General features: G+C 49.5%; 1 protein-coding gene across 1 annotated transcript in view; it reads right to left on the bottom strand.

Annotated features, from left to right (window-relative positions):
* Window positions 1–25,316, bottom strand: part of TCF7L1 (transcription factor 7 like 1) — a gene marked incomplete at its 5' end in the record, with an annotated part of 151,640 nt that overhangs the window by 3,709 nt on the left and 122,615 nt on the right. Inside the window, 5 exons of the mRNA XM_034659454.1 lie at window positions 642–785; window positions 1,511–1,594; window positions 1,838–1,940; window positions 2,934–3,066; window positions 15,691–15,774. Coding sequence (XP_034515345.1) covers window positions 642–785; window positions 1,511–1,594; window positions 1,838–1,940; window positions 2,934–3,066; window positions 15,691–15,774 — 548 coding nt within the window. The remainder of the gene's footprint in view (window positions 1–641; window positions 786–1,510; window positions 1,595–1,837; window positions 1,941–2,933; window positions 3,067–15,690; window positions 15,775–25,316) is intronic.

The raw sequence follows: 25,316 nt of genomic DNA, 5'->3' as shown, positions 1-25,316 counted from the left end.
AAGGGCCACCCGCCTCTGGGGAGGGGGGACGGGCTGCTCGGGTGCCATCCTTTCAGCCCCCCGGCATCCTCCACAAGTGGGTCCCAGCCCTGGAATGACCTCAGGCCGGATTCTTTGAAGGGCTAGGTCCCTGAGGAAGGAGCAGAGGGTGGTGGTGAGGGACGCTGGCCACCCGTGAGAGGGAGGAAAAGGGGCAGGGCACTTTGGGCAGAAGCAAGAGGGGAGGTCTCCTGCGCCAGGGGGCACCACTTGGGCTTTCCTGCTGGCTTTATGGCTCAGCGGACAAAGCCCGGGCCTTGGTGACAGTCTCCGCTAGGCCACCAGTGGCCATGTGACCTGGAGAAAATCCTCCCTTCAGGGCTCACATTTGCCTGCGTATGGGAGGGGGAAGGAAGCCAAAAGCGTTCTCAGGTTCTCTTCCAGCCTCTAAATCCTGACTGTCGAACTTTCCAGACTGCGAGCAAAGAAAGATGTCTCTCTGAGAGGATGGGAACAGAGTCAAGGGAACAATTCCTAAGAGAGGAGAGGATATGGCTGAGGGAGGCTGCTGGCTGCCTGCTAAATGCCACCAGGAGAGAAAAATAAATGGCGCCGGCTGCTCAGAGACCGGCCGTCTCGCATCCAGGCCACCTGATACTCACGCGCTCACGGCCGGGCTGAGGCTGGGGGGCGCTGGCTCCTGCTTGACGATGGGGGAGACAATGGCGGGGTGGGGAATCCCTGAGGCGGGCAGACCAGGATGGGCCGGAGCCACCATGTGAGGAGAGAACCGACTGGAAACCAGGCTGCGTACCAGGTGGGAAACAAGCGACAACAGAGGGGTTCAGGCTGAATGCTTGTCACCCAGCAGAGGACATGGTAGCTGCCTGCCCTTATGGCAGAGCTGGGTAAATACCTCTGCTATGGCAGCCTTTGAGGAATGGGAGCCCGTTCACGGACCCCAACAGAACCAGGTTTGGGGAACACCCAACAAACCTCCCCTTCCCCCACAAACGCACAGGGTTCCTGTATCTGATACTGGAAGCAGGTAAGATGAAAAACACAACAGAAAGTGTAGCAGGCCAGAGGCCGGGGTGCACAATGGGGAAATAAGGGCATATGCTGTAGGCTGCACTTCCTCTGTCACCAGAGGTACCCTTGTCAGGTAGATCTGGCCCCTGAGACAGAAGCCCCCTTTACTGTTCCCATTACAGGAAAAATGAATCTCCCAGTCTCTGGCTTCCACAACGCATGGTATGTTGGGGGATGTGGCAGGAGGCTAACGGCTAGGGCTTTGAAATTCTTCCCCTAGAGAGATGGGAAAAGAGTGAGCCGAGTCTGGGTCTCCATTCCGACCATGGGGCACGAGGAGGTGCCTTAGCCAAGAGGGGTGGGGAGGAAAGGTGAGCCCGTGCCTCCTAGTTTAGGGCTAAGAGAAAGCTTTTTTAATGGTCAGAAATGGCAAGGACCCTCGTAGAGGACGATTCCCTGCAAGGCCACTGTGCACGCACAGCCCCAGTCCTGGACTCACCTGGACATTGAGGCGTTCATGGCGAGGGCAGGGTAGGGGTGCCGGAAACCACCAGGAGGGAGGGAGTACATGGGCTGTCCTTGCCTGTAAGGGCCAGGAGCAAGGAAATCTGGTCAGCATATTGGTTACAGTGGGACTTCAGGACAGGGAAGGAGAAGGGGCTGGGAAGAAAGGATGATAAAGGGCAGGCAGGAGGAAATAAGAGTAAGAGCCCTGGGCTTTGGTGAGAGGACCCCACTGTAGGGGGTGGGGGTGTGGCCGCAGGTACAGGAGGCAGAGCACGACAGAAAGAAGGAAGGAGGGGAAGGAAGGCTGTGAGTTCCTTACTGTGGGACGAGCCAGCCGAGGGGATGGGGGATTTGTCCGACAGCTCCAGGAGACAGTGGGTAATACGGAGACAGCTCAGATGGGTGAGGGGGCCGGGGGATTCCTGCTTCAAAGAGACATGTGTCAGTCTGTTCCCTGGCCCTACCACGACACCCGAAAATAACACGAAACCGAAGGTCTCTTGCCCCTGGTCCCAGGTGTGCTGGAGCTTGGAAGGCCTTTCTTTCAGGTGGCCCTGTCACTTCCCCAGCTCTGCTGGGGTCAAGGACATATTCGGGGAAGACAGGACTAACACGGCTTCTCTCTGGCTACATGGATCCCACCTCTGTCATCAGGAGTAACTTCCAGCTGCTTATGTAGGAGTCGTCCGAGAAAGGGACGAGAAATCCTGGACTGAGAGACCCAAGATATCCCCCAGAGTCATCTCCTAACTGCTCTTCCTCTAGAAAACCTGCCCCATTCATGGAGAAGTAAACTTTGGATTTCTAGTCCGCATCTGTCCTCCTCATTATCTGTAACTTACAGCAACTGTGATTTCTCTAAAGAAGGGCTCCAAAAACGCTTTGAGCCATGACCACTCTGAGAATTTGATGAGGCTCTGTCTCCTAGGGATGGACAATTCTGGTGAACAAGTTAAAAAAATAAATAAAAGCCACTTCAGCCCTACTGCTTTATAGCTATACTTAGAAGCCAGGCTAGACCGGTTACTTTATTTGAAAATGTTCAGTATAAGGCAAAGGTCTTGGTGAAGGGAGGCACAGCCCACGGCTGCGGTAGACTTCAAGGTCAACACAGATTTCCTTCCACTTCCAGCTCATTGCACCCCCAAAGCATTAAGAGATTCTCACTGTGGAGCATTGCCTCATAATTTCGTTTTATCCTCACAATGCCTCTATGATGTGAAAGGGACACAGGAAACACAGATGAAAAATCTGAAAAGGCTAACGTGAGTGGGCAAGGTTATGGGCTCTTGGGGGTTAGACACACGACCTGAACCCAGGGCTGCCTGATTCCAGGGCCATGATGTTCCCCGAGGAGACCAGCTTGCCCTACTGGAGCTCTGCACGGGGGCCAGCCTGAGCTCTGGATGACTCACCTGTCTTTGGATCGATCTCTGGGGAGAGGTGCGTGGGAGGGGAGCCAGGGGAGAAGTGGTCGTTGCTGTAGGTGATGAGGGGCGTCAACGGGTGCATGTGATGCGGGGGCTGAACAACAGGAACTTTATTAGACTGAAAGAGAGAAAAAGACGAGGTATAGTTGCCAAGGAGACGGAATCCAATCTGCTGTTATGTACTTGTTCAACGTGTGCCAGGTATTTTCCACGCAACAGCCCACCCAGCCCTCAGAGAGCCCCGGAGAGAAAGGAGCAGTCTACACAGCAGGGAAAGAACCAACAGAATTAGAGGAGGGATTACACCCACCCTCCAACATCCCCTCTTCGAAACAACATACATTCATTTCACGTACCCTGGGCGGTGCTCAGTGCTCCAAGCTACTGTGCTCTGTGTAATCTCAGTGAGGTTTAAAAGGTTCAACACACCCTTTCCAAATAAATTTCAGAGAAATAGTAGCTCACAAGTTCCAGTCTGAGACTGGGAACAGACCGGTGGGAATTGTCCTCGTCAGACCTCACGGAACCAGCTGTCATGTTCAGGCTTTACAGACACAGTCCAAGAGCACTTACAACGGGTCTCTCTGTAGCACTTCAAACACTGCTAACCTAATTACCACACTTCCTTCAAAACACCAGCAACTGTAAGAAGTACCAGGATTTCATAGAACTATTAAGAAGGAAAAAAACCCTGGCATGCCATTGACGCATCCTGATTTCAGATATTAAAATGGGAAAACCTGTGTGTCCTAGAATGGGTACACTGAATTAAATTGTTCTAATCTCATCTGACTTAACAATAAATAGTTTTATTATAAAAAGAACTATAATTTTTTAAAAAATATTTTATTTATTTGAGAGAGAGGGAGAGCTAGCGCACAAGCAGGGGGAAGGGGCAGAGGCAGAGGGAGAAGCCGACTCCTGGCTTAGCAGGGAGTCCGACTCGGGACTTGAGCCCCCAGGGACCCTGGGATCATGACCTGAGCCAAAGGCAGACGCTTAATTGACTGAGCCACCCAGGTGCCCCCAAAGAGCTACAATTTATTGAGCACCCCACTATAAGCAGCGCTAGGCAATACATCTACTCATTATAACTTAGCAAAGAAGTTATGATTATCCCCATTTGAGGGATGAGAAAACTGAGCTCAGGAAGATTAAGTGGCTTAGCCCAGGGCACAGAGCTAATAAATGGCAGAACTGGATTCATAGCAGTCCTTTACAGCTCTAACAAACCAGAGTGTTTTCTCTGGTAATACCTGCATCCCCAAAAGCCCAATCAAAGCCTATATGTCAGAGAGAAAGAACTGGCATACATTTTTTTTTTTTTTGCATAAGAAGGTAAATGAGTTACAAATGGAGAAGAGATTTGCTCTAAAAAGAGATCTGCAAGATGGATAATGATTTGGAGGCAGCCCAAGGGCTAGAATTCCAAACCGCTTCTTCCCATTTGAATTCTTCATTTCATAGATTCTGAGAGCCCTTATTTCCTTTCTCACGGTGCCCGTTTGGTGCTCATAATGCAAACTCTGATCTGTACGTCTATGTATCCATGCTGACGGTATTCTTGCTCTATTTCCAGGAGACTAAGCAGAGACAAGAGGCAGGGTCCTGGAGCAAGGTCTCCAACCAGGAGTCCAGCTCCCACACCCACAGATGGGAGGCAGAGAAGTCAGACTGTTCATAACCATAAACACTAGATGGCGCTGGCACATGACCAGGTGCTTTGAGAACGGCCTGGAACAACTTCCTATCACCTCCCAACCACAGTGGGCTCCTTTGACATTGCCTACAAACTCTAAAATTATTTCCTTCTTATTTTTTCCTGTATCCTTACTAGCTTTTGAAGATGTCTCCATGTACATGAACATATAGAGCAAATAAGAGTATAAAAGTTATTTTAAGGTCAAATTTCTTGGAACCTAATGTATCTAAATGATGCATTTGGGTGCCCTGGGAACAGCTTTGTTTAAGGGATGATTTTTAGTATCATAAAAGCAACAGAATTATTACTAAAGTGATACTAAATGATAAAATAATTACACAGAATGATTACAATTTTTTTAAAACATTTTACTTATTTGTGAGAGAGAGAGTGTGTGAGCAGGGAGAGGAGCAGCGAGAGGGAGAGGGAGAAGCCGACTCTGCCGAGTGCAGAGCCCAATGCGGGGCTCGATCTCACGACCCTGAGATCATGACCTGAGCTGAAATCAAGAGTCAGATGTTTTAACTGACTGAGCCACCCAGGAGCCCCAAAATAATGACAATTTTTAAAAAATACATACAACTCTATGTTTAAAAAAAAAAAGACTAGAAACACATCAAAATGTAAACAGTAGGTATGTTTGAGTGGTGGAACTATGGGTAATTTTGTTTTTCTTGTTTCTATTTCTGTATTTTCCAACTTTAATTATTGCCTATATTAAAAAGTATACTTAACAGTGAATACAGAAGAAAGAAATACAAACTGTATTATACAGCATTTAGAAAACACAATCAGGGGCACCTGGGTGGCTCAGTCAGTGAAGCAACAGACTCTTGGTTTTGGCTCAGGTCATGATCTCCGGGTGGTGGGACTGAGCTGGGCTCCAGGCTCCGTGCTCCATGCAGTCTGCTTGAGATTCTTCCCCCCGCCCTCTCTGCTCTCGCCCTTGCTCATGCTCTCTCTCTCTAAAATAAATAAATAAATAAAATCTTTAAAAAAAAGAGAGAGAAAAGAAAACATAATCACAGTAGCCTAACCCAGCCCCTATTCTCATTTTGATATATCCCATTCATTTCTACTTCTTGTAGATCTGGTTTTTCACTTACATCGATTTATATCATTTATAGCCATCTTTTATTAGATTAACATTTTCAGCTTTTTAAAAAAGATTTTTTTCTTAAATTTACTTGAGAGAGAGCAAGAGAGAAAGCACAGAGTGAGAGGGAGAAGCAGAACACTGCTGAGCAGAGAGACTGATGCAGGCCTTGATCCCAGGACCCTGGGATCATGACCTGAGCCAAAGACAGATGCTTAACCAACTGAGCCACCCAGGAGCCCCCATTTTTCAGCTTTACTGAGGTATAACTGACAAAACTGTAATATATTTGAAGTGTGCAATGTGATTCTTTAATACATATATCTATACCCATCTAAAAATACTTCACAGTATTATGAAATCTTGACTGCCCACGTGCTGTTATGTCTGGCTTATCAGAAGCTGGCACACAACACTGAATAGGTAGCAAAGTACAAGGCAGGGAAACGTGAGTTATATTAAAAAGTGTTAGTGTCCTCATTTAATTTTATTTTATTTATTTTTTTTTTTAATTTTTTTTTTTTAAAGATTTTATTTATTTATTTGACAGAGATAGCGACAGCCAGTGAGAGAGGGAACACAAGCAGGGGGAGTGGGAGAGGAAGAAGCAGGCTCACAGCGGAGGAGCCTGATGTGGGGCTCGATCCCATAACGCCAGGATCACACCCTGAGCCGAAGGCAGACGCTTAACCGCTGTGCCACCCAGGCGCCCCTAGTGTCCTCATTTAAATGCTCTGTGAGTCATTACTGGTTCTCATTAGGTGGCATCATTGTCTGGAAAATGGACTGGGAGGTGGTGCGTTGACAGAAAGAGAAAGGAAGGTAAACGCTTCCTAAGTCAGTCTGGGAAGAGGCGGTCTCTGGGTAATAATAATTGAGAACCGCTCTCTTTGGAGCTGACCCAGGGAAGGCTCTCCCTGGAGGCTACGATTCCAGTAAAAGTTCCGCTCTTTTCTCTCCTCAGCTGCCCAGAGGAGCAGGAGGTCTACAGCATACACTCAGGCCAAGGGTAGGAATGTCGGGAACCACTCTACACCTCTCGGTGGAAAACACCAGCACAAACGATGGGCACAGGCGAGGGCATGGGGTTCACTGAGCACAGGAGCCGAGTCCAGATTTATCTGAAGAGCATCTCAGAGCCATCTCAGACCTGAATCCTTTTGCAGTCATGCAGACCCAACCCTTTTCCAGTTCAAGTGCTTCTCGAATGTTTTAGTCTGTCTTAGAGTTGGTCCAAGCCAAAGTTCTTTAAATTCCTTGCCCCCGAGGAAGCAATGCCTCGTCTCCCACCGTTCAGGACTTAAATTCAAGGTCCAAGTAAAGCCAGCAGCACACAGCTCCAGCACAGCCAAAGAAACCACCTCTCCACAAGGCCCCTCTCCTCCAGCTGCTTGTCTCAGGACCTGGTTGGAGGGCTCCACGGAGCCTCCCGGTTCCTACTTTTCACACACTCTTCTCTTTTCTTCCTGATCCTGGTTTCAGAGATCAGAAGGATAAGGTTTTGTAGATCAGGCAAAGATGAGACTTAGCTTTGTGGGACCACTCACAGAGCAGCCACAGACGCGCCAGCAGACGGCCCAGGGAAGACACTGAGAGCTCCTCTGCGTTGCCCACTGGATCTGATTTTTTTTTTTTTTAAAGATTTTATTTATTTATTCAACAGAGATAGAGACAGCCAGCAAGAGAGGGAACACAGCAGGGGGAGTGGGAGAGGAAGAAGCAGGCTCACAGCAGAGGAGCCTGATGTGGGGCTCGATCCCATAACGCCGGGATCACACCCTGAGCCGAAGGCAGACGCTTAACCGCTGTGCCACCCAGGCGCCCCCAACTGGATCTGATTTTATACATTTAAGAAATCTGTTCTATCTACATCCATCCGTCTGTTCACTGACGGAGGCGACCTTCTCTGTGGGGGCCGGAAGGGGACCTGTTTCCCCCGAGGCAGGGCTATCTGCTGAGAATATTCAACCGCCCAAGAAGGAGGATTTCCAAGGACTTGCTGGCTCCAGCTGCAATGTTCAGTGTGACTCGGATTCTCTGTGACAGATGATCAGTTAGGCTGGGGTGGAGCGGGGGAGTCTCCCTATCTTCTTGGTCATAGAACTTAATCAATAAAAAGTATCAGTTCTGCCGTGTTTTATTTGTTGGCTGGTTGGTTTGTGCTCTTAAGTAGTGCTATTTTCAAGCTAAGGGTACTGCAGGAATCTTCTCAAACTACTTGTACACTTCCTTGTGGGTTATTTTAGCTAAAACTCAGTAATGTGTAAATGCACGTAGCTGGGCTCAGGTGAATTGCAGTATGCTGAAAACCAACAAGCAGGTAAAGTCCCTGCCATTGATCTGCTTACATTCCTTACAGTAAAGATGAACTTCTTCCCACTGATTTCAGATTAAGACATAAGCGGCAGTGTTTTCACCTCCCAACTCCAACCTCAACAGAACATCTGTGTCTGCACAGCTAGAGAACAACTTTCTCTGCATGTGTCCCATTGCAGGTCCTAGGAGATCCTTCCTTAAGTTCCTTCCTACCCCTATACATCAGCATGTCACCAAAGTATTTCCGCCACCTAATGAGAGCTCATCAAGTGTTGGAAGAGAGATACTTTGTTCTCTGAGGTCTTCTCTTTGTTTCCCTCATTGGCCACAGTCTCTGGACTCCTCACTATTTTCTGGACACCTGTCTCTAAATTACCTCCACGTTTTTCTTAAAATTAGTAAAATACTCCAGAAGGAGATGGCCGGTTGGTAGTACAGAAAATAAGACTGGAAGATTTATATACAATAGAACCAGGGCCATACAGGAACCTAATTCAAGTTGGTGGGGGGAAAAACCTTACTTCTCTCTCTGTATGTATGTACACACACACACACATACACACACACACCCCTTCCTAACAAATATTACTTGAAAGGCAAAACATACGCTCTCTGCCACTCTCATTGTATCTTACTAAGGAAAGGAGGTCTGAATGTATGTTCCTATACAGAATTTTCCTCTACTGAGAGAAATGGAAATCCACACTTGTATTAATCAGAAAAATGTTTGTGGAGACTGTCTACACGGTAGGCACTGAGTTAGGCAGCCAAAGGGCTGGAGGCCAATTGAGCAGAGATGTAAAGAATCTTGGGCCTCTGCTCACATGGATGAACTGCTGAACTAACTGGTCCTACAGAAAACACTCATCACAACAATAAAAGCAACCAGATAAATTCCTTTCTTGTTTCTCCACGGTGGCGGGGGGGGGGGCAGCAACAAGTACTTATGTTGTACCTACTGTATGCCAGCTACTGCTCCGGGTCTTGTGAATGCACTAGAGACTCATCTATTTAAACACAAATACCGATTCTCATGGTACCTATGTTCTCACTGGAGAGATGGACAATAAGCAGAATTACAAATAACGTATTAGATATTGAGAATGCTAAGGAGAAATACTAAGTCAGGGGCAAAGGGAGTGGGGGTTGTGACACAGGTTGAACAGGGAAAGCCTTGAGGAGAAAACAACTTTCGAATAAATCCCTGAAGGAAGTGGGGGGCAGGGCTGGCAGGCAGGTGGGGGAAGAGCATTTTGGCAGAAGGAACACCAACGTGGTGGCTGTGAGATGGGTGGTATGCTTGGCATGTCTGAGGAGCCAGCAGGAGGCCAGTGGACTGGAGCAGGGAGAAGAAAATGAGGACAGGAGGGTCTCTATTACCGTATGAAATGCTTTCTGAGCTTCTCATCAGTGGCAAGCCACAGAAGATGTAAAGACAAAGCCAGGCAACAGGTGAGAGAGAATGTTTAGGGAACTGGAAAGTGTTTCAGGTCCCTCTAAGCAGTGCCATATTTTTGAGGTCCTTGCAAACAAGCCTGAGCATGAAATTCTTGGGATAAATCTTTCCTTATCAAAACTCTCCCTGTCCCAGTGTTTGCTGGCACCACAAACGGCAAAAGAAAACACTGATGTTACCTTGACTTTTGTTTTTTTGACACTGGCCCTTTTTTCCTGCATAAATGCTTATAGGAAAAAAACATGCAAAACTCTCCCAATTCAAATCATTGCTGGGATGTGCACAGGGGTATGTCAATTTTCAGTGCCTTCCTAGAATGAAGGTGAGCTCTTCCAATCTATAAATTCAAGTGTTTGTTTTGAAAGCCCAGTTTCACTTCTTCCATTTATTGCCTTTTATCATTTTTGTCAGCTTGGTCTTTGTCAGGAAAACCATGAGTCCATTGGGGTTTTAGTTCTCTCCTCTACCCGTCGCCGTCTTTTCCATGAGGGTCACCAATGCGTGGACTGGACCTGCCACCATGTCCATTCTACTCTACAGTAAGATTCATGAGCGGGAAGGTGGGAGGAAGAATTCCCCAAAGCTAAATTCTCAATAGCAGAAACTCGCAAGGCGTTGGAGGCAGGTAATCATGAAAGTTTGCTGAAAACAGGACACTTACATGGCGTCAAAGCGTCTCCCCACAGAGAGCGCTTTTAGCTACAAGTGGAGAAAGAGCAACTTCTCAGTGGAAACACGGGGCAGACGCCGCCTTAACTGAGTGATTGACGCCGACGTCCCCGCGACGGGGACGAACGGACGCCGCAGGCCTGCCCCCCAATGTGAGGCACTCGGAAGGACACGGCAGAGCGTTCTGGCCAAAAACACCCGATCGGAGTCCAACGACGAGGAAACAAACACACCCAAATGGACGGACGGTCTACAAAATAGTTGCTCTGTACGTCTCAAAAAACATCAAGGTCGGGAAAGACAATGGCTGAGGAACTGGAGACAAGGGACAAGGCAAGTAAATGCCACGTGCGATCCCGGATTGAGCTCTGGCCGGGGAGAAGCACATGGCCGTGATGGACACTATTAGGACCATTTGCCAAAATGTGAATATATACTGTGGGTTAGAGAGGAATATGAAATGTTCATGTTTTTATTTTGATAACTGTACTGTGGTCATTGTAAGATAGTATGTTCGTTCTGAGGAAATATATCCAGAGTATTCAGGGGTACAGGGGTACAATGTCTCCAACGTACTCTCAAATTGGTTTAAAAAAACCCCCCTACATCTATGTAGATGTATACACACATATATGTATGGGGGGGGGCAAAGCATAGGGCAAAATCTCTGAATCTGGATAAAGAGCATATGGGAGCTCCTTGTATTACTCTTGTAATTTTTCCACAAGTTTAAAATTATGTGTGAGTAAAAAGTTAATCCCGTGTAATAAGAATTGAAATCAGTACTGGAGGCAGACCAGAGCAACAATGGGCTATGTGGTGAGTTTTGAAGTGTTTCGGGTCCACAGCCGGTGTACTATTGAGAAGATGGAGAAACTATGAGCAGTTTTAAAAGGGAAACCTCAAGAAATGTTTTAAATGAGAACTGGCATGCTCAGCAAAGCCAGACTTTTCAGCTCAAAGGCAGAGAGCAGCAAGGTGGCCCTTCTTCAGACGGAGGGCTTCCAGGCACTGGCTTGACAATCAGACATTGGATGTGAGGCTCACCAAATTGAGAGTGGCGTGATGTTTAACGGCAAAACGGGGTGTCTACTATTTAAAGGAAGCATCTGGGTCATCTTCTAGAAAGCACGTTGTAGGTGCATGCACAAACACACAAACACAGAAGAGAATGAAGTGCTGTATCACACCACATGTGCAGGCTGTGGGATTACAGGGCCTTTTCTGTGCACTCTGGCATCTGCCCAAGTGTTCCACAGCACAAGCCTCACCTTCATGGTTTCAAGAAAGACTTGGTTAAAAAGTCCCGTGGGAGGAGAGGGAACGGAGCAAGAGGGAGACAGGGATTTACGACGGTGTCACCTTTCCCTGAGGAGTTATTCTTCCGTTTGTTCAGAGGTTCCCGAGCACCTCCTCTGAGCTAGGCGTTCTAACCGGTGCGGGCTAAACGTGCACAGAGCAGATGTTCTAGAAGTGCAGAGGTTTGTTTTGTGTGGCTGGGCACGCTGCTCCAGGGAGAGAGGTGGGAAAGACAGGGGCCAGGCTCATGGGGGCCACAGCGAGGGGTCTGGATAGCAGTCTACACGCCAGGAGATTACAGTGATCAGATATTACAAGTCGTTACATATAAAATATCACAGCTATTCCGTTTTTAGAGCTTGTTTTTAAAGCATAAAATCCAAGCAGTAATAACACTTAACTCCATCCCCACCCTGGCCCAGTTACGGCTTGTTTATACACATTTCCTTGACAGGCAGCTTTGACAAGACTCACTAAGTCTCTGCCAAGTATGCGGGCTGTGTCCTTCATTTGCCCTTCTCCCAGCGCAAACCTCATCTTAAAATATTTTGCTTGTGATTCTAAATGAAACCTCCTCATTGAGTGTTTTCGATTTTCTAATAAAAACGCTAGTGTCCACACGTCCACCACTACCTCCGGAAACCTCCAAGTCCTGCATACACCTCCAGCCTAGAGAAGCTGGACCTAGTAAAGTGGGATCGCCTCCAGCTCCTTCTTTCCGTGGGCCTCTGGGTTACAATGAGGGCAATGATTCTCCACTCTGGCTACCCCTTAGGATCTCCCGGGGAGCTTAAAGAACTAAGATCCCAACACCATCCCCAGGCCTATTAAACCATCTCCTTGGCAGTGTGGACGTGAGATTCTATAGATTCTGCCCACGTGAGCCGGCACCTAGTGCAGGCCCCCCTCACCTCTTGGTCTGCTCATTAAACAGCATTTTAATCACTCTTTCCTTGTCTTAAAAAGAGTAGCAATGGTGGTGGCGGCCACAGCAGTGAACTGACGGTCATCAAGGGCTTACCTCAAGGGCTTACCTTGTGCCAGGCACAATTCTACAATCATCACAATGCATTGGCTCATTTGCACACAATTCTTGAGGTCAGGCCCTCTTCCAGTTCCCATTTTATAGACAAGGAAACCAAAGCAATGTGGGATGAAGTATTTTGGCTAATGCTGCACCAATAGGAAGAGGTAGGGCTAAGATTCGAACCCACGATGTTAACACCCTCCATCACATAGACGGTGCTCCCCGAATGTGTCAGGCTTTGCTCCTACACACAGGTATCTCAGAATCGGAACGAGATGCTCCAACTTGAAAACTGAGAATGGTGGTCTTCTCCCAATCTGTAACATTGCAAGTCAACGTCAAGGTGTCCCCCCATACATGTTTCTTAAGCATCTGAAGGCTGTTTCTTTTTCTTTCTTTTTGTTGAAGATTTTATTTATTTGAGAGAGGGCGAAAGAGCATGAACGGGGGTGAGGGGCAGAGGGAGAGGGAGAAGCAGACTACCAGCTGAGCAGGGAGCCCAATGCGGGGCTCGATCCCAGGACCCTGGAATCATGATCTGAGCTGAAGGCAGACACGTAACCAACTGAGCCACCCAGGCGCCCCTCTGCTTTTTTTTTTTTTTTTTTTTTTAAAATTTTTAAATNAACACCCAACATGGGGCTCGAACTCACAACTCCAATATCAGGAGTCACACACTCCACTGACTGAACTATCCAGGCGCCCCGCTGTTTTTCTATATTAGAACACACAGTGTGATAATATATAATTTACTAGAAAATGAGCCACTCTATTATCTACTAATGTGTCAACTGTTCAAGCTTCTCCACTCCGACAAAGTAAGGAGCCCCGCTCCACCACCACGCTGAATTAGCGTCTGCTGTGGATGAACGTATGCTTGGCTGTGGGTGCTACGTGCATGGACCCTTGTCGAGAGTCTAGGGATTTCATATTATCTTTAAGTCACTCACACGGGAGATAACACGTGAGAATAGGTACCTTCATTTATTTAAGGTGAAGAGTCTAGAAAGAGAACGGAAGCTTAGAGAGGGCAAAGAACTGTTAGTGTGTCTGAGTATAGGCTTCTGGAGGAGTGAGAGGAGGAGTCCAGGAAGCAGAGGGCTGGAAACACTGCCCGATGCCACCTGCGTTGAGAAAAAACAGGGGTGCTGCTTGGACTCAGGCACAAGATGGCAGCTGCCGAGCTGAGCCAGGCTGCAGGGGGATCGCGGAACACAGGATGAGGGGACGGAGGTGGGAGACAAGCTCTTGTGGGAGAAGCTGGTGGTGAGGCAAATAAGATAACACTCGCAGGAGGAGGAGGGCTGGACACAGGGGTTTTGTTTTATTTTTCAGAGATGGATGGCTCTGGGCAACAGAAAGGATGGGATGGGAAGCTCAACGAGTACCCGTGCTAGTTTGAAAGGGAACTCACTTCCTCTGAAAGTAGATGGAGATTTTAGACAATATGCAGGAGACAGAAGGTAGAGGGAGGGGAGGAGGGAGGGCCCTGCGTCTCGGGGTCTGCTGGAGTGGGCTGGGGATGCCGCAGGATGGGTGGGAGGTGAGCGAAGACTTGAAACTGTTAGAGAGACAGCTGTGCCATGAGGGGACAGGCCGGGTTTGTGGAAGGTTGGATGCAGGATGCCATGTCCTCCACCGCGACTGACCACTAGAGGGCATCGGGAGCCTGCGCTCCGCCATCCCAAATGGGACTCTGCGGGACCAAAGACACCACCCTGTCCTATTCCTGGGGCTGCTCAGGCCTTGGTGAGCAGCCAGGGAGCTTCTCAGGGGCAGCCCGCTCCGGACAGCTGGCTGCTCACTGGTCTCCTAGGGATGGCTGGAAACAGCTCTCCCCACTTGTCTCGCCCGCGGATGGCAGGGCCAATCACCTGAGAACTACATACGACGTACTTTATAAACTTCCAAGGGCTCTGCCTCTGTAAGCTGTTCTCACGATTACTGCAAATCATATGGGCTCGCTGAGGCTTTATTTACCTTCTCTGTATATCTTTTTCCTCCTCAACTAGACTCTAAGCTTTTAATGAAAAAGGGCTGTCAGGGTATCTTCAAATGTCCTGCATGAGATGAAATAATGTGTCTGGGATTTACTTTAAAACAACCCAGTGTAGTAGGAGGGGGAGTATGGATAAAGGGAACAGGTGAAATTTTCCATAACAATTTTTTTTTTATTTATTTTTTTAAAAGATTTTATTTATTTATTTGAGAGAGAGAGAGCAAGGGAGCGCAAGCAGGGGGGAACGACAGCGGAAGAGGGAGAAGCAGACTCCCCACTGAGCAGGGAGTCTGACACAGGGCTCAATCCCAGGACCCCGGGATCATGACCTGAGCTGAAGACAGAGGCTTAACTGACTGAGCCACCCAGGCGCCCCATAACAACATTTTAAACAACACCAGCTTTTCCCAGATCTCCTTGTCTCTAAAGTGCATGGGTCATGCCAGTGGGTTTCCTTCTAGGTACATTCTCTACGATTCTGAGGCTCACGTACAGTACATAAGACCAGTGTGTGGGGCTTAAGTTTAGGGTTGCCCAAGCTCCTAAGCAAAGTCCTGGAATGCAACGTCCCAGGACCATCTCTTCTGGATGTCAGTTCCCTACAAGCCCTGAGGAGGCGAGATGTGCTTGGACTCCATCGCTCGGCCTCCCAGGACCATCCAGATCTTCCTTTGGGGCCTGAGTTGCCACAGGGCATGGCACAAAGGCCTTAGCTGCCCTGCTGGGGTTTTTGTTTGCGCGTGTTTTAATTAATTCCTTCCTATTACATTCTGTACAAAAGAGCCTCTTCAGCTGTCATTGCCTGCAGCTATGAGGAGAAGTGGCAACGCAGAAGGAGCTCCAGCAGAGCGAAAGGACACCACCGCTGCCCAGGTGGAAGGGGCAGAGGGATTCTGCAGGTGGCGGGAAGGACCAGGGCTGCCAGGCAGGGTCGGGGCCGGCCTTTCTAATCACACAACATCCCAGCTGGTGTGTGTGTGTGTGCTGAGGAAGAGGTGTGGAAGGGCACACAGGTAACACTGCTACGCTCCTGACTGCTCAGCCTTTCACCTGACGCACATACGCCTGAAGCAACACCGCCAGACCCCACCAGCTTAGGGAAGGCGGAGGCCACGCCAGGGCTTGGGCTGAGGTGAGTGAGAGTACCCCTCTGGCACCTGAAGGGGAGAGAGACTTACCAAGTGTGCTGGGGACGGTGACCTGGTGTCCTTGACTGTGGCGCTAGAGGGGACATCGAGGAGGGGCCATTTCATCTGCAGGTACTGCACAGGGGACAGAAAACACAAGGCAGCTGGTGAGATGAGGTCTCGCGAGCACCCCAAGCAAGCAGAGGAGGAGCTCTAGTTAGGCTCCTGTTGGTTCACTGCACCTGCACGAGCTCCTTCCTGGTCAGCATCCAAACGATCATCTCTAGGGAGAGCATATCCTTACAGTCACTACTGCCACCACCAGCCCCCTCCGCCATTTTGTGGGGGACACGCACAACAGCACAACCAACCAAAGTGCCCAAAGAATAGATCACTGAGGGTCAAGTTCTGCCTGTTCTAGTCATGGGACGAGCAGGGCTCACCAAGGGACCAAGGGCTCCCAGATGGTCATCTTGCCCCATTCATTTCCATCGCTTACAGCATCACACACAATACTCCCTCAGACACGGCCTCAGGGAGTATCTGGGGAACGAATGAATGAAAACCATCTGCCTGACACTGGAAGGGTCATGGGTAATATCCGTCCATACTCAACAATGCTGACTTAACTTCTAGTGTTTCTTGACCCTGAAAAGATTATCCAGTATCTTACCCTGTACTACTGCAGAAATTCCAAATCCAACAGTAACCCCCCCCCCTTTCTTTAAACAAAAAGCCTCTCTTCAAACCTGGGATGGCAGTCTTTGGCAAGGGCCTGGAAGAGGATGAGCGCGGAGGAAAGGAGGGGACCTGACTGAGCCCACCTGGAGTCCGGAGTCAAATGCTCATGGGTTCAGGGTCTCACTCCGCCAGTGTAGGCTGTGCAACCCTGGACAAGTGTCTTAACAACTCTGAGCCTTGGTTTCTTCATCTGTAAGGCAAGGCTAGGTCCATAATTTTACTGGCTGTTAGAAAGATTAGGGACAATATCAAGTATGGAACACAACGCTTCCCACGTGGGAGACATTTGATAAACGGCAGCTATCATTTCCATAAGCAAACCATTAGTCTTCGCCAGGGGCAAAAGCACACATGTTGCCTTAGTGTCAACACTGATACGCTGCTTCTGGGCAACGGACCAGCTATGCAGCCTCTTTACAGAATTCTTGAGGTTACTTTGAAAGTTACACCTCCAATAAGAAATGCTGGCTCCAGGAAGACTTTTATAGAGAGAAGGAGATAAGTCTCTGAGTTATCCCTTGCTCTGGTTATTCAAGTCCAGGGAAAACGAAATCGTGATTTGGCCTTGAGCTAGGTGCCCGGGATTGGGAAAGTAGGATGGGCGGTGCCCCTTTGCTCTTAATCACCCACAAACATGGACTGGGAGGGCAGGGTCTGGGCTTTCAAAACAAGGTCCACAGGCAAGGATAATAACCCTAGGGCACCTCTACAAAGGGCCAGTGGGTTGCACAGACAGCAGGTGGGATATGCCAAGCAGGCCTGGTTGTGGGAGGCTTGGGAGGTGGGAACAAAAGGGGGGATTTGAGAGGCCCTACAAATACGGACAATCTCCACTCCAGGCCCTCTGGTACCTGCCTCTTCCTCCCTCCCTGCTGCCATACTGAGTGTCATTCTGTCCCTGCGTTCTGCTGACCCTTCCCACCCCACCCATCTCTTTCCCTACCCAGAGCCTACACTTTCTAGATGAACTAACAGGGATTTCAGTGCCTTTGGCAAATTAAAAGGACTGGACAAATACTGGAACCATTAGTTAAAACTCATTTCCTCCATGAATAACATCTGTGCCGTGCGGGTTCCAAAGCATTTTCTTCTTTCTTTCTCTTTCTTTCTTTCTAAGATTTTATTTATTTATTTGAGAGAGAGAGCACACACAAAAGCACAAGTGGGGGGAGTGGTGGGAAGCAGAGGGAGAGGGAGAAGCAGACCCCCGCTGAGCAGGAAGCCTGACTCAGGGCTCCATCCCAGGACCCTAAGATCATGACCTGAGCCCAAGGCAGATGCTTAACCGACTGAGCCTCCCGGGTTCTCCCCAAAACATTTTCACACACGTAAACCAGTTTCATCTTCCCAACAACCCTGCTGTTACAAGTAGGGGTGACTGTCCCAAATTCTCAGAGGCACTCATGGAAGTAAACACAGGGTGAGCGACTAGCCCAACTTTATGAGGGGAGCTGCAGCTGAGGTCCCGCGACTTCAAACCCCACACTGTTTACTGCCACCCGAGTCAGAACACTTTCCATAGCATCACCTTCTTGAAATCGCACCCCTACCCCAGCCTTTTCTGTGCTCAGACAGGTTTTTCTCTCTCCCATTCTGTCTCGCGCAGGGCTGGCCTCCTCAAAGCTGAATGAATAAAGACACATCAGTGTTCTCCCGCAGGGATGTTTCCCTAGCGGTAACAACCTGAGCGTTTCTGCTGATTCTCTGAAAGTGACCTACAGTCACAAATATCACGTGTTGAAGAGAAGTGTCCCAAATCCACCCCAACGTGAAATGCAGTAGAAGGGTTCCTGACACCCACCAACTCTCCCAGCATCTGGGTTCCTAGCTGGAGTCCTAAAGGCCCACGCTGAACTCTCCTCATTCTTGCTGGCTTACCAGGGAGGTTCTCTGATCACATAGGAATCTGTCTGAATCCTGGTTTGGGAGAGAACATTGTCAGCTGACCTCTTGGGCTGTGAGGCAGGGCAGGCTCGTAGGAGCCAACTCAGGGTTTGTCACCCACAGCACTGCTGGCACTTGGGGCCGGACGTGGTGGGAGCCGTCCTGTGCCTTGGGAGTAGCTCCCATGGTCTCTCCCTGCTAAACACCAGCAGCTCCCATTCTCCTGCCCGTTTGCGATCACCAAAAACATCTCCTGACTGCCGAGTGTCTCCCGGTGTGGCAGACTGTCCCTCAGGGAGCGTCCCTGCACTAGGGCTGGGGAGCGGGTACCTCGTCTACTCGGAGCTGCCTGGGTGTCTGCCTTCGTACTGGGCTCTCAAGGTACACACGTGCACAGGCAGGCGCACGCTCAGCAGCAGATGCTACTGGTTTCGGCTGTCCCTCACACACTCGGTGTCTTACTACCCACTGCCTGGAATTCCAGTGGGTGGAAGAGACCGCACGGTCCTCTCTGCTCTGCAGGGTTCCCTCTCCCTTCACGACTTTAACTGAGACCTGGACGCTTCGAAGTGGGTGAAGATCTTTGGCTTTATCTACCACCGAAGCCTGACCCATAGACAGCGGTCAGACAGGTGGGGAGAGCGGTTCTGGGCACAGCGGACATCTGGCCCAGGACCCTTCCCGTCCTAGCCAATCTGAGGGGTGTGGGTTGCATGTGCGTGAGTAAGGATTCATTCTGGGGATGGGGAGATGGAGGATTGTCCCTAGCCCCTTCCTACTTTTCCTGCCTTTTTAAGATTTTGAAACAAGTGATGAAGGGGGGTGGGGGTAGGGGAAGACCTATAAAAAGACATTGGAGCCCACTGTAGCTTAGCTACCAAATGCCTCTGAATTGCAATTCTGAAGAAAGGAGCATTCAAAGGGGACAGCTGAGCTTCTCAGAACCATGACTCGGGGCAGCAGGAGCCAGCAGCACCCCTATAATCCTCTCCCACCTCAGCACCAGAAACGTGGAGGTGAGGCTAGTCAGGCCTAACCCAATGTTTAGTAGCAATAAAACTCTCTTTGGCTGCACTTCTCATTGGAAGCCAGCCCCACAAATCACTCTGGGGTCCATCAGTTATTGGTGGGAGCTTGTCCTTAGGGATTAAGAGAGGTGTGGCCGAGACTAGATTCTCTGCATGGTAACGGCATCTGGGCAAATTTAAAATGCTGGTTTCTCCAAGCCTAGTCTAGGTTCCATCTGGCTGGCCACAACTGGCTCCTAACCAGTGTGTCACGCTCAGGCCACAGCACAGTGAAGACGGCCCGGCTGACTCCCTGCTGGGGATGCTCTTCAGAGTTTAAAACACGGAACCTGGGTGGTGGCATCAAGGCAACGCATGGCCAAGCAACAGCAATGGCGGCCACTCATGGGATGCTGCTGTGGGATAAGTGCTCTCTTCTGATACCCAAATACAGAAAGAAAAAAACAGACAGGTTTTTTGGTGGGTAGTACCACTCTCGAGTTACATATGCTGCTTAATATGCTACCGTATGTCGTAACTCTCTGAGACAGGACGGAGACGCAGTTTCCCACTCTTAGTGAACCTGGAAACTCTTTCTGGGGATTGGGGTCCCACAGAACCCCCTTGGGGAAATGGTGCTGTTGTGGTTCACAGTTAAGCAGACGGAGGCTGTGGTTTAGAACCCGTCTTTACCTTATTAAGGAAGGATGTTCTGTTCCTGGTTTTAAATCGTTTCCACTAGAACAGTTGTTGAATTCTCTCCCATCTACCAAGATGGTCATGTGGTTTCTCTTATTTGCCTCAGTTGTGATATGGATACACGGGGACAGATTTTACTTACACGAATGCACCCTTGTCTTCCCCAGGTAAACCCTATTTGGTCATGGTGGCTTGTTCGTTCTTGCACTGTATTGTGGAATGCTAATGACGAGCGTCGTAAGATTTTTACTTCTACATGCCTAAGTAAGAGTGAGCAACGTTTTCTTTTTTTGTGCTATTTTTATCAAGCGTTGCTATCAGTGTTATTTTGGCTTTATGATTTATAAAGGGGGCTGCACCTCTTTTTCTTTATGCTCTGGGTCCCTTTCTGCTTCTTGGCCCCTTCTCAGTGTCCTCCTTGGAGTGAATATTTGGCCAGGTGGGCTATTTCCATTCGACTCGGGCCCAGGGAAGGGTCCCTCTGGAGGGTGCTCGCACTGGACAGCCAGAACCCGCTTTCCCGCAGGGAGGCGGACGATCGGTCCTACAGGATCCCTGCTCAGCTTGAAGACTGTGCAGCAGATTAATTGCAGCTGTGCCCTGGAATTTCCCCAACATACAAATCTTCATGATGTAAAACAGCTGGGAGGAAATCCCAGCATGCCCTGGACAGAGGCAGAACTGCCAATGAGCTACGGAGATTAACCCTCCACCTCCCAGAAGGCAGCGACACCCCCCCCCCCCCCCCCCCCCCGCCATCGCCATCCGCCCGGTTCCAAGCTTGCTGTGGTGCGGACAGGACTCTACAGGACTCTGGGCAACGCTCACATTCTCCCCATTCACACGTTCTCACAGAAAACCCTTTAGGCAGGGCTCAGGCAAGAGAGGAAGCGAAGCTTCATGTTACAGAATCAGCAGCAGTGCTCCCAGAAGGCGTGCGCTACAGTGGGAAGCAAGGAAACTAGTCATCACTAAAGGCTTCCCAGGTGAGAACACCCCACCCCACAGAATTCCGTTCACTTCTTGGTGATGGCAACAGGCCCGTGGCAGAAAGGAGGGCCTTCCCTCTAGCTCTCCCCTCTCACGGCTTCTGCACTTCCCTGAAAGCTCCCAGGTTAGACGACCAGTCAGTCTTTCCTGCCTCTCTGGTCCCCAGGGATAAACAGACACTCTGGGACCCCAGAAGGAAGAGGGCTTTCCCAGACCTCCCTCTTAGGAAACTGTACGGTGTGTGCGGCCACCCAGGAAAACAGGCTAGAAAGCCAAGCCCACAGCAGACACACCGCACAGTGACAAGGACATCGTGTAAAACGGATTATTTTAACATGAAACATCGTATTATAATGAAAAAATGTAAACCAGTGATCAGTTTCTCTCTACTCCCCATTCTGCCACAGTTGGGGGATGTAATCATTCCTCATCAGGACTACTGCAATGGCTCCCCAAATTCTGTAAGAGGTTAGCTTCTAAAAACTAACTCATCAGGGGGCGCCTGGCTGGCTCAGTCAGTAGAGCACGTGATCCTTCATCTTAGGGTCGTGAGGCTGAGTCCCACTTTGGGCATGGAGCCTACCTAAACAAACAAAACACCAAAACAAAACCCAACTAACTCATCAGATCTCTTCTTTGCTTGAAATCCGTTCCTGGTTGGCTGCTGGGGTCAAGGGATAAAGCCCCCAAATTCCCCAGCAATCTGGGGCCAACCTATCCTCTTCCAACTTCAACCCTCCTAGCTCCCCTTCCCCCCTGACACTAAATGCTCTGGAGTTCCTACTAAACTCTCTGCCACTTGCTCCGCTGCTCCCCAGCTTGGGGGATCCTTTACTCACAGGGAACTCAAACCCCTTCTTCAAAACCCTGTCCCAAGGTCACCTTCCCAGCTCCCCACAAAGAGCCAGTCACTCTCACCTCCGTGCCTCAGCTGTGCTTGGTGTTTCCATGGCACTCATCATATTTTGTTGTTGTTATCCATTTGAAAATTCTGTCTATCCTTCGGACTCTAACCTCCTCAAGGGTCACGTCCACATCCCCAGTTCCTTGCCCAGAAGCCAGCATTCATGATGCATCCAGATCTTGTCCCATCTCGAGCTTAAGCACTTCGCGACCTCCTACGCCCCAGGTCCCACGTCTGCAACACTGGGTCGTCCAGTCTCTTTCTGAATCCTTTAGAGATGTGGAAGGCACATAACGGAGCTCCTTTCACTCGTGAGTGATTGGTTCTCACGTTAATTGGCCTACTATTGCCAAGAGAATTTGGAAACGCAGCTTGGAGGCTGTGACACCCAACCCTGCCAGGTCCTGGGGGTCTGTTTAAGATCCTCTATCTTCTGTCAAAATGGACACAAGCTCATCTAACTTTGAAAGTCTACCAACATTGAGCAATGGGCTCATTAGTGGGGAGACAGAAACGCTCTCCCAACTAAGAACAAATGTTTCATTTCAGGAAATCACTGAAGATAAAGTGAAAGTATTTAGAACTGGTTTCCAAACATGATGGATTAGACAAAGTTCCAAGATCAGAAGTATAAAAAGCAAAGTTTACACTCTTATCCCTTATTTTCTTTTCTAAAGATGAGTAGTTTCTACATTTGCTTAGTTTTGTGGTTGGCACTAAACCCCGAACACAGTCGCCCTCTTTGTTTCACTCGTGTAGAAGGTGGGGTTCCTTCTTAAAGGTTTTGCTAATAGATGAGTTGTTACAAATAAATCCAAAATATCTTAATACAAGCTACTTTTTCATGTAATAACACACACATAATTTTCCTTGGAAAAGTGATTTAGAACCGCACTTCTGCAGTGTTTTAAACTAACAAAATGACTTTTTTCTCTGAAGCACCTGTCACAGTGTTTAGGTCAGCAAGTATTTTTGGAGGCCCTCCTGTGCACTGGCAGTGGGAGGGGCTCTGAAAGTATTTCATGACTGATGAGTAAACTCAAAAATAAGAGTGGGTTGATTAGGTTTCAGTTTTCCCGTAAACACCTATTCCCTGCCCATTCCTTCAAATAATTCCCTTCTTTCCTGGATGGCCTTAAACTATTCTCTTCCTCTTCCAACTCAGAGAATCTGGCAATTCCACATGCCAGACTTGACCAAAGGTTGGTTTAGAAAAATTGGCTCCCCTCAGAGGCCCATTTCCAGGGGTGGAAGGATACAGTGTGGGAAGCAAGAGACCAGGGTTCCAAGCTTGTTCTAACCCCTCTGGATTCGATCACGTCACCTTTATTTAAGACTTATTTATTTGAGAGAGAGAGAGAGAGTGTGGGGGAGAGGGCAGAGGGAGACAGTCCTCAAGCAGACTCCCTAGAGCCCGACCCAAGGCTCGAGCCCACGACCATGAGCCAAAACCAAGAGTCGGACACCCAACTGACTGAGCCACCCAGGCGCCCCTCGATCATTTCACCTTTAAAATGGGAGTATTTTACTTCAGTGGCCTGAAGGCAGGGACCTGGACCAGATGGCCTCCCATGGAAGAAAAAAAGTGAAATGTCTGTCTAAACCACACTGGATTCCTGGGAGCGGAGACTGCGTGGAGGTACCCAGTAAACAGACGCAGGAGTCCTCGCTGGTCCCTGCTCACAAGCGGTGGGCCTGAGGAGGCTACCTCACCTTTCAGAACCTCTGGCTTCTCACCTGTAACGTGGGAATAACAGCACCTACCATCTGGCAGAAGTTTTTTTATTCGTGCAGCAGTCACTTGGGAAAGGACCAAGCAAAGGGCTGAACACATGGAGAGCTCTTAGGAAATATGCGTGTGGTCCTTAAGATTTAAAGTTACATTTGTTCAATGACCCTATCACCTGCACTTTGGGCCAGGGAAGAGCTAATGAACAGTCTGACCCCTCACTCATCTGCGGGTGTTTCACGCGGACGGGTCCTGCTCAGTGGCGTGCTGGCAGATGTGTGACGACCAGCTCTCTGAGCAAACACATAGGCATAAACCCCGCTTTGTAGCGTTTGCTGGTATGTGCAGTGCCAGTATGCCCACCAGGGCTGATTCAAGCTACCACAGCGAGCCCCTGCCGCCAGGGTTGGGAAGAGAAGCTGAAGACTGGCTGGGCAGCAGCTGGCTCTGGCCACAGATGACACGCTGTCCACAGGCAGGAGCTGAGGGGGTCTCTGGCCACAGACACCTGGAAGGCTGATATATGGGGTCCTCAGCGGCAGCGGACCCGAGGTCTTGATGCAGCATCGGACACTCTGGCCGGGAGATCCGGAGCAGGGAAACTCTGCCCCCTGGAGCACTGGGCGTTCAAAAAAAGTCCAACTGCTTCGGGTCCTCATTTCTGAAGCCTAGAACTACAGGCCTCCTCGCATCGTCTGTGATCTTGGGGTCTGCGGGGCCGGGCAGTTTCTGCGCTCACTGCCTGACGTAGATGGTGACATACACACCATAGCACAGCTCCTTGGTAGGAAGTGGCCTTGCACACCTGGCCCTCCTTTCCCTCAGCTGAACTGCCGGATCCCTCCTCCTTTCCCTTCTGCCCTGGGCCTTGTCACGGCCATGTCTGCTGTGTCCGGGCAGCACTTCCCTCCCTTTGGGTAAGATCGTCTATCCTGGCCCCCACTGCGGGCTCAGATGTGGCCAGAAGAGCATCTGCCCCTGCAGAGCTCTGGGCCCTGTTCTCTGGCCCATACATATGCACCCCCATCCCGATCCCCTAGCAACATGGCAGAGCTGAGTCCTTCTGGGGAACGGCTCCGAGGTACCCACTGCACAGAACGAAATACCATCATCTGTGAACGGACGTGTAAGTGCTTCCCAGTCTCTGCTGCCATGAATATCCTCGAACACGCATTATTATGCTCATGGAGGAACGCAGCTGTACAGTACTTTCCCAGCTGCGAGGGGAACTTCTCGGTAAAGGCATGCACATTTAAGTTTGGGGAAGTATTATCACATTTCTCAGTCTATGCCGCTACCAGGAACATATGAGAGAGCTCGCAGCCTTGCCCACAGTGTCATCAAACACACTGATCTTTGCCAAACTGACCGGTGAAAAATGATAGCTGCTTCCAGTTCCAATGTGAATTTCTCTTGCTAAGTGAGGCTGGGAATTGTCATATGTACAGGTAATGATTTGAAGGACAGACAAAAGCTGTGTGTGGCCAAGAGGAAGTGGGTTTACCACCTACAAGGGGTAAGGGGGTGGGGGAAAGGGAATGGGTAGGACATCTGCAGGTGTCTTGGCAGCCTTGGTGAGCTGTGAGGGAGAGCGATCTCTGCGGCTCCTGGGGAGTTAAAAAGCACCGTGTAACTTCTACTGCACCTGACCTTCACTCCAAGGGAAGCAGGGCAGATCTGACAGGAGCGAGGGCACAGCCTGTGGGGTGGATGCATGGGGGGG

Source organism: Ailuropoda melanoleuca, chromosome 4 (genome assembly GCF_002007445.2).
Source record: "Ailuropoda melanoleuca isolate Jingjing chromosome 4, ASM200744v2, whole genome shotgun sequence".
Taxonomy (NCBI): Eukaryota; Metazoa; Chordata; class Mammalia; order Carnivora; family Ursidae; genus Ailuropoda; species Ailuropoda melanoleuca.
The sequence above is the reverse complement of the archived record's forward strand: the minus strand, read 5'-3'. Positions and strand labels throughout refer to the sequence as shown.